The 8,943-nt window shown below is 36.3% G+C and overlaps 1 protein-coding gene across 4 annotated transcripts; it reads left to right on the forward strand.

The window, feature by feature from the left end:
- Positions 1-907: 907 nt before the first annotated feature.
- On the forward strand, positions 908-4,926 carry LOC18426005 (carboxyl-terminal peptidase (DUF239)). 4 transcript variants are annotated; one of them, XM_088872503.1, is made up of 7 exons: positions 908-1,355; positions 1,438-1,524; positions 1,672-1,911; positions 2,008-2,182; positions 2,276-2,333; positions 2,432-2,578; positions 4,383-4,926. In XM_088872503.1, the coding sequence occupies exons 4-7, from the start codon at positions 2,100-2,102 to the stop codon at positions 4,758-4,760; spliced, it is 666 nt and encodes a 221-aa protein (XP_088728629.1). In that variant the 5' UTR covers positions 908-1,355; positions 1,438-1,524; positions 1,672-1,911; positions 2,008-2,099; the 3' UTR covers positions 4,761-4,926. The 4 variants fall into 4 exon arrangements, with proteins under 4 accessions (XP_088728629.1, XP_088728627.1, XP_088728628.1 ...); XM_088872501.1 differs by having other exon boundaries at positions 2,280-2,333; XM_088872502.1 differs by having other exon boundaries at positions 2,015-2,182.
- Positions 4,927-8,943: the final 4,017 nt, after the last annotated feature.

Below are 8,943 nucleotides of genomic sequence, written 5' to 3' on the forward strand. Positions count from 1 at the left end.
AGGCTCTAAACAATCAAATTTGAGCCTACCTAAAAAATTTCATTAGAAGATGTTGTTTTGATGCTCATGAACATGAAAAAAAAAATAGATTTCAAGTTTTGAAAATATTGTATTTTGTAATACATTTTTAGACTGTCAACTTTCAAGATTTTCTAGTTTTCATAGATTTATCGATCTACACATCTTTAAACTTTATAAATAAAAATAAAAATATATTTTAAGGTTATCACTAATACTTTCAATATTGAAACTACATTTCTGATTGAAGAAGGGCTCTAATTTGATTGTTTAGAGCCTAGGCTCTATACAAACCGCACCCGTAAATAAATAATTGCTGGTCGATGTCCATGAAAGGGCAACTTTTCCAAAGACCAAGGGTATTTTCGTAAGCCGTAACTTCCCTTAATCGTGAAGAACCCACGGGAAAGTGTACCTACAGCTAACACCCTTTATTTACAAAACAACCCCACAATGACATCACACACATCACCCCTGCAAACCTCAAAGCAAAAAGAAAACACCAAAATCAGTCTTTAAGCAAAAGTCAAAAGAAGAGAGAGAAAATAGAAGCCTCACCAACAATACAAAACCAGAGAGATAAAAGATTGCAAAACGAAACAGAAAGAGAGGGATTGGAAAACCACAGACAAAGAGGATTTAGAAAGAGAAAGAGAATTGTAGAGAGAAAAATAGTTTTTTTGTGTTTGTGTGGGGCGTGTTATTTTGGCAGCCCATGACAGAGAGGTGCCGGGCTGGCGGCAAGCGCAAGAAAGTAAGGAAGCTGCGGTTTTAAATCGTATTGATGGCGTATTTGAGGGTTTGCAGGCGCACATTTAAGGTCCCATTAAGAAGCTTGGAAAGTGGGTAGGTCTGGGTTTTATAGTGTGTGATAAAGCCGCCGTCTTTTGCCCCCTCTTCTCTCTAATCTTCTCTAGAGAGAGAAAATCTGGTTCTTCTCTCTCTCAAAAGTAAGACGTAATCAAGAGAAGGTTTTAGGGTTACAGTCACTTTCTTGATGCGTGAATCATATTACGGAGATCTCATTGCTTTGAAGATGGATCAGTTGTTCTTGTGCAGGCGTGGAAGACGACCGATTTGATGTGTGATATATTGGATTTCTCGGTTTCATTCCCTTCATCAAATTTTTAGAGAGAGAAAGAGAAATGGAAATATCAAGATGTGGGTTATTGAGGAGCTCGAGGTGTTTGATTTTTTGCACTGTGTTTTTCTTATTGCAAACGGCTTTAGGCTTCAATTTCACGATGCATGGTTCGGTTAGTGGCCTGAGGTTAGCAAGGATTCAGAGGCATTTGGACAAGATCAACAAGCCTGCCCATGTCCTCACCACCATTAAAGCAAGTCTTTCTCTCTCTACAAATTGTGCATTTTCCTTGAGTTTCTCTCTCTAGTTTCATTCATGGGTTTGCTCATTTGCAGAGTGAGGATGGAGACGTGATCGACTGTGTGCGAAGGCACAAGCAGCCCGCGATGGACCATCCGCTTTTGAGGAATCACAAGATCCATGTACATGAACTTTTCACTTTCTCTCTCTACAATCTAATGACTTCTCTCTGTTCGTTTTTGGGTTTTCTTTTGCACAAAATCCATGTGCATGCACCATTACTTTCTCTCGCTTCACTCCACCATGAATTTTCTCTCTCTTATTTGCAGATGTTCCCTGAGAGGCCGAGGTTCAATGGCAGTAGGAACAGTAGTTGGAGTGAGGAAATGAAAGGCGCATGGCAAACGTGGCATAAGAGTGGGCATTGCCCTAAGGGCACCATCCCTATTAGAAGGACCTCAGTGGACGATGTTTTAAGGGCCAAGTCCTTATTTCACTTTGGTAAAAAGACACGACCCTACAGATTTAGAGAAGAACCTCCCGACGTTGTCAGCAGCAATGGCCATGAGGTACCCTCTCTCTTTCTAGATCCCCCCCTCTCTCTTTCTCTCTCTAGATTGTTGCTTGAAGTAAAAGGGCGTTAAGATGGTGTTTGGGTGGTTGAGGTTGCAGCATGCCATTGCCTACACTGGATCTCAAGAGTTTTATGGTGCGAAGGCAACAATGAATGTGTGGGATCCTTCAATTCAAGTAGTGAATGAGTTCAGTCTTTCTCAGATTTGGGTCCTTTCCGGCTCTTTCGAGGGCTCCGAGCTCAACAGCATCGAAGCCGGCTGGCAGGTAATAGTTGCTTTTGCAAAGAGAGAGAGAGAGACAGAGTTACAGAGAGAGAGGTTTAACAAGAAGAAGAAGCTGAAGATGATGTTTTTCTAGTCAGGTTAGCCCTGAGCTTTATGGAGACAACAGACCGAGGTTGTTCACGTATTGGACGGTAGGTGTTGCTCCATTAACTCTGGTTTTTGTGCTGGTTTTGCATTTTAGAGAGAGAGAGAGAGTTGAAATTTTGATTGTGGGGTTGTGTTTTTGCAGAGTGATGCTTATGAGGCAACGGGGTGTTATAATCTGCTATGCTCGGGGTTTGTTCAGACGAACAATAAGATAGCCATTGGAGCAGCTATCTCTCCTGTTTCATCCTACGGTGGCAGCCAATATGACATTACCATTCTCATCTGGAAGGTCTCTCTTTTCCGTCTCTTTCTCACTCCTCCGTTACTGCTCTCTCTCTCTCTCATTATTTTGTTTATAGGAGTTCTATTATATTTTGAAGAGTGATTTACATATGGATCCTAAAATTATAGGTAAAATATAAAATGCCTCACTTATTTGTGAAAAAATACAAAGAAGGTTGGTGAACCTTTTTTTTTTCTTTTTCTCTTTTTTTTTTTTTCTAAATTTATCCCTTAGTGGACTCGAAATATGAATTTTTTTTTTTGGTTTTATTTTTTTAATTTTTTTTTTACAGGGAAATGCCTCAAGCTTTAAGGAATTGCTGTACTAATTAAAAATTAAAATAAAAAATTTTAAAAAATAAAAATTCGGATTGATTGATTGATAAGAAAAAAATAATTTGACTGACATTAATTGTAATTTCTACATGAAGCATTTCGTATTTTACCTAAAATTTTCAGACCCCCAAACTCTATTTTGAAACTCCCACCCAACCCCACCCCCCCCCCCCCCCCCCCCCCCCCCCCCCCCCCGTCTGTCTCAACATTTGATCTCAATAGAAACCGATGTGTCTCAACATTTGATCTCAATAGAAACCGATGTTTCCCATCAATGCTCCGAAAATCATTGAAACCATTTATGACTTGAGAGAGATAAAGGAGCTCTTGAAGTCCAAAGACTTAGCCAAACAAGTTGCTCATTGACATGGTAATAAATATCTTGCCAAAATATTTAAAGTTGTGTCAAGCCGCATATAATTTAAAAAAAGTTTAGCAAGAAAACTTCTGATTTTTGTGGACTGCAGCTATTTCGAAAAGCTGTCTACAGGAATTTGTATTTTATTCAAATACCATATAATCCAGTGATCGAAACCACCACTAGGGCTGGGTAATGTAACAGCAAAAAAAAAAATATAATAATAATAAAAAATAATAATAATAAATAAATAAATAAATAAAACTACAAAAAGAAAGGAAACTATATTTAAATTAAATTGAACAAAACACATCTAAATTTTGTATTCTTTTTTTAAAAAAAAAAAAAAAAAAATTTTGAAAATTCAATTTGTGACGGGTATTTTCAAAATTTTCTGAAATGATGGGAACATGTAAAATAATTATTTATAGCCAAAATATTTTTGAATCTTTGCCAAAATGATAGAAAACGTAGAACATATCACAAATAGATGTCTTATGTTTTGGGATTTTTATAATTTAGTTTAAATTTATTTTAATATCCCCAAGTTTGGACCCCCAACTCTAGACAACTCATGCTCAGCCACTGCCCTAGCCCGAACAACTCGGACGAATCCAAGCTGATTTATCAGATATAATTTGCAGCCACCACCAAGAATTAAAGAAACCAACCTGCAAATGAGACTAAAATAAATAAAATTTACAATATGAAGATAAAGGAAATAGATGCGTATTTACCCAAAAAAGAAAAAAGCAAAAAGAGGAAACAGATACGTATGGTGATGAACTTACTTTAGCAAACATGAGCAAGACTAAGAAGGTTACATTTGCTTTCTGAGATTTTATTTATTTATTTATTTATTTTATTTTATTTTTTTCTCGTGAAAGTGTTTTCCAGGGCGACAATTGGTGAAAATTACTTAGGGCCCATGAAACTCTTAAGCATTTTTACAAGAAGAAAAGGTACCCTGACATAGATCAAAACCCTATAGAAGATAAAGAGGTGTGTGTGTGTGAGAGTATATGTAATTGTGTCCCACCATGATATACTATAACATCCATGACATTCATTGCTACTATTGATTGCATGTTATTCATTGCCACTGTTGATTTTATAGGATCCAAAGCAAGGGAACTGGTGGTTAGGGTTTGGCGATGACACCCTGGTGGGCTATTGGCCAGCCGAGCTCTTCACTCACTTAGCAGACCACGCGGAGATGGTGGAGTGGGGTGGTGAGATCGTAAACACTCGAACCAACGGTGGGCACACTTCGACGCAAATGGGGAGTGGCCACTTCGCAGAATCAGGGTTCGGGCGAGCCAGCTACTTCCGGAATTTGGAAACTGTGGACTCGGATAACAGTCTGAGCTCAGTCTACTCTCTCTCTGCACTTGCAGAGGACACAAATTGCTACAACATTAGAAGCTCATCTAGCCCCCAATGGGGCACCTACTTCTACTTTGGAGGCCCAGGAAGCAACCCCAACTGCCCCTGATGTCTCTCTCTCTCTGGTTATTTCCCCCCTTCTGTCTTTCATGTGTAACTCATCTCCATTGTTTTGGTCTGCCAAGAAGTGTTCAAATAGTTTGTGATTTATTCTTATAACTCCAAAGCCTTGTACCATGATATATCTTAATTATATTTCTTCATTTTCGTGCAAATTATAAGTCCAATAATGTAAGTGAATCGGTGAATGAGTACGTTTCCCTTTGCTTTTACCTCCTTACCACTCCAAGAACAAAAGGCCAAAAAACCAAGAGCCAAAAGTAGAACGGTTATTTAGCTTGCCTCGTGGACTGAATCACCCTCCTTGTGTTGTGCAGAATGTAGCACACTGTGCACATACTCCCTCGGCGTTTAGGAGTTTCTTTTTTAATTGGAATTTTGGAGTCCATTTAAAAATCATCAAATCATTATCTCCCAAAACAAAAAATTTTATTTTGGAATCTTAAATTCTCAGATTGGACCATCCAAAATATCAGGAACTCTAGTCAGCTGTTACAGTGATTTACGATATGGATCCTAGAATTTGTCCTAAAATACCAAATTCCTAGTTATAGGTGGAAATTACAAATAAGGTCCTAAAATACGAAATTTTTTATTTATAGGTGGAAGTTACAAATAAGGTCCATCAGTTTTTTTATTTTTTCAAAATTGCCTCACTCCAAAATTTCCTAAAATTGATTTTTCATTTTTTTTTAGTTTTACTTTGTTAGTAGGGAACTACCCAAAAGCTTGGGGTACTACCCTAACAAAAAAAAAAAATTAAAAACAGGATAATATTTTGAAAAAAAAAAAAGTGAGTTAACCAATCTTTGTAATTTCTGCTTATAAATGGAAGATTTCATATTTTAAAATTTCTATTTTGGGTTCGTCCGTAAATTATCGCAACTCTTAAGTCTAATCATAAAGCCAAAAGATATTATACTCCTGCAAGGGTGTAATGTTCATTTACACCCTTCGTGTAAAACCCCACCTCGAATTGATTTTAGAACCCCAAATTTGATGATGCAACATCTTCAACTAATAGATTGACTCAATAAAAAAGATTTTCTAAATGTACCTTCTATGTACTTGAAAAAAATAATGTATCGACTAATATTTACAAAATTGAATCGGAACAGTTAACTGGACATGGGGTTGAAAGCGGTTTAATCGGCCTAATCGACATGTTTACCGATTAGGCCGATTAAACCGGCCGATTCAACTGTTCTAACCGGCCAAGTTCTGGACGGCCAAAAAATTGTTGAAAAAAATAAAAAAGATGTAAAAAAAATCTACTAAAATGTGAAAAGCATTGAAGAATGAGTAAAATAAAATGCATTCAAATGAAATTGAAAATTAATGAAAAAATAGAATTTAAAAACTCAGTATTAATGATGAAACTAATTTTTAATTTTTACTATAATATAAAAAATATTAAAAATGTATTACAAATCAAATTCCTTATTTTTGAGATTTTATAGATATTTTTTTGAATTTTTATTTTTAAAATACCGGCCGATCACCAAAACCGGTCGAAACCAGAACCGGCAAAGGGCCCGTTCCGATCTAATAGGGCGGTTACCGGTTAGATTGCCTGATTTTTCTAACGATGGTCTAATTTTTAGATAAACTCGAATTTCAAATTTATTTTTTTCGAGAATAATCATCTAACTGATCTTAAATGATTTCAAAAAATTTAGATTGAAAAAATATCCTTAGTAGGTCTTTTTAGACTGAGGGAATAGAAATAAACCATGCTCCAGAAAGAAAATATAAAATATGGGCTTGACCATAAAAAATACTCATAAAAACGAGTTCTTGGAAATGGCACCAGAAAGAAGCTTCGTTTTCCAGAGTTTGAGTAAACTAATTGAGGACTGGTAATATTCAAACTCTGAGAATGGGAATCTGCTAAATCGAGGCCAAAAGACCTGGAGTGAACCTACTGTAATTGTGGAGAGAGAAAGGGGGATGTACAGTGGCAGGAAGCAGGGACGTTGATTGTAGTGAGAGGAAATTAATGGAGAGTAGTGGGTGTCAGCACCATTTTATTGAAATGGAGGAACATTTCTTTTATTATGGTGAGATAGTCGTTGAGTATGATAAATATCATTTAAACTTCGCTCCACTAAATAATATGAATGAGAATCAATCACTCCTTATTAAATGTGGACAGCATTGTTGGTTAACACGATTTGATCTCCGAACGCATGTGACGTCATTCAATAATTCAAAGTCAAACATCAAGGAGTCCTCTTTCTAGGGCTGGCACCGGGCCCTGACCCGAGCGATTAGGTTTAATTTAAACTTAGTGGGTTGGGTTGGGTCCATGTCAAGAAATAAGAAAAAAAAAAAAACTTGTTTTATCTACCTTATAATATACAAAGTTAATATTATTTAATTTATATATTTTATACTTATATATGCGGTCGCTTTAGGTTAACCTTGACCCAACACAATAGCGTCCAAGCTGGATCGGGACCCAACCTTGATCCCAAATCCGACATGCCAGTAGGGGTGGCAATGGACCCAGATCTAATCCGGGACACGATGTCCGGACGCGATCTGGGTCCAGGTATAGGTCCAAGTATTAAACCCGGCGGATTGGGTCTGGGTTCAAATATTGAATCTGAACTCTATTCGAGTCCATGGGGACCCGACCTCAATAGTGTCATTATATAAATACTATTTAATTAATATTTAAATTTAAATAAATATAATTATATAGTTTTAGTTATAATATTTAAATAATACATATAACATAATATTTATTTATTTATTTTAGGTTGGTTCAAGTCAGGTCCAGGTCCAGGTCCAGTCGCATCCAATCAAGTCTGAGTCCATTTTTTGTCTTTCAGGTCCGGGTCCAGCTGGACCCAACCCGACCTGTTGCGACCTCTACCTGCCAGGCCCAACACCTTGACATGGAGCTGGACCGGTTCAGGTCGTTGGCCGACTTGACCTCATTGCCGCCCCTATGTTCTTGTAAACAAAATTGGGGTTCTTGTCCTGCACCACAATAACCTGTTTTGTTAAGATGAGACTTTGCAAAATCAAACCAGAACGGTTAATTGGACATGGGGCTGGAAGCGGTTTAACCGGCCTAACTGGTAACCCGACCGATTCAACCATTCTAACCGGACAAGTCTCGGGGCAGTCAAAAAATTATTGGAAAATATTAAAAAATATACAAAAAAAAATCTACTAAAATATGAAGAGCATATAAAGAATAATTAAAACAAAACACATTCAAATGAAGTAGAAAATTAATTAAAAGAGATGATTTTTAAAGGTGTCTAGGGGTATTTTTAAATTTTTTCTAAAAAGATGGGAAAATATAAATATGAGTATTAATGACCAAAGCAATTTCTAATTTTTACCATAATGTAAAAAATATTAAAAAATATATTACAAATCAATTTTTTTTGTATGGGATTTTATATACATTGGTTTTTTTTTTTGTAAAATATCGATCGATCACCAAAACTTCCCTAAACCGGATCCGATCTAACCATGCGGTTACCGATTAGATCGCCCCGTTTTTCCTACATGGGATGAGAACCTTGGTGCACGTTCCCCAGCCCTTAGTCTATGCCAAGGCCCTTGTCCTCGAATCCTTCTCCTTGGCCGTTTGATCAACTTGAATTGCATTGAGTGCGTTGATAGGTCCCGTTGATATTTAGAGTGCTTAAGGACTTCTAAATCACCCTTAGTTACGACTGGCCACGGATCCATCTTTAGAATTGTTAGTCAGACGGCGCAAAATTAAATACCCAATGAAGAATTGTATAAAATCAGAAAAGTGACTTATATGCGGACCCTAAAATTTGTATTAAAATACGAAATGCTTTCTTTTTAGGTGGAAATTATAAAGGTAAGTAAACTTACTTTTTTTTTTTTTTTTTTTTCAAACTTGCCCATCCGTTCAAGGATGGAATCTTTGAACCGAATTTTAATTTTAATTTCTTTAGTTTTTTCTTTAGTTTTAATTGTAATTTTAGTTTTCCTACTAATGAAAAAAATAAAAAATAAATAAAATTTGGTCGGTGGATTTGAGGGGCATATTTGAAAATAAAAGAAAAAAAATTTAACCGACCTTCGTTTTAATTTCCACCGATAAATGGAACATTTCGTATTTTTTTAAAAATATTTCGAGTCCTTACGTAAATCAATCAAATAAAAATTACACAAAC

This window comes from Amborella trichopoda, chromosome 7, assembly GCF_054954075.1.
Source record: "Amborella trichopoda isolate Santa Cruz 75 chromosome 7, AtrichopodaSantaCruz75HAP2 v2.0, whole genome shotgun sequence".
NCBI classification, from domain to species: domain Eukaryota; kingdom Viridiplantae; phylum Streptophyta; class Magnoliopsida; order Amborellales; family Amborellaceae; genus Amborella; species Amborella trichopoda.

Coding starts and splice junctions, on each gene's coding strand:
- LOC18426005 (XM_020662265.2), top strand. CDS start 1,164: ATGGAAATATCAAGATGTGGGTTATTGAGGAGCTCGAGGTGTTTGATT. Junction 2,334..2,431: donor GGTTGTTCACGTATTGGACG/GTAGGTGTTGCT, acceptor GTGTTTTTGCAG/AGTGATGCTTATGAGGCAAC. Junction 2,579..4,382: donor TTACCATTCTCATCTGGAAG/GTCTCTCTTTTC, acceptor TTGATTTTATAG/GATCCAAAGCAAGGGAACTG.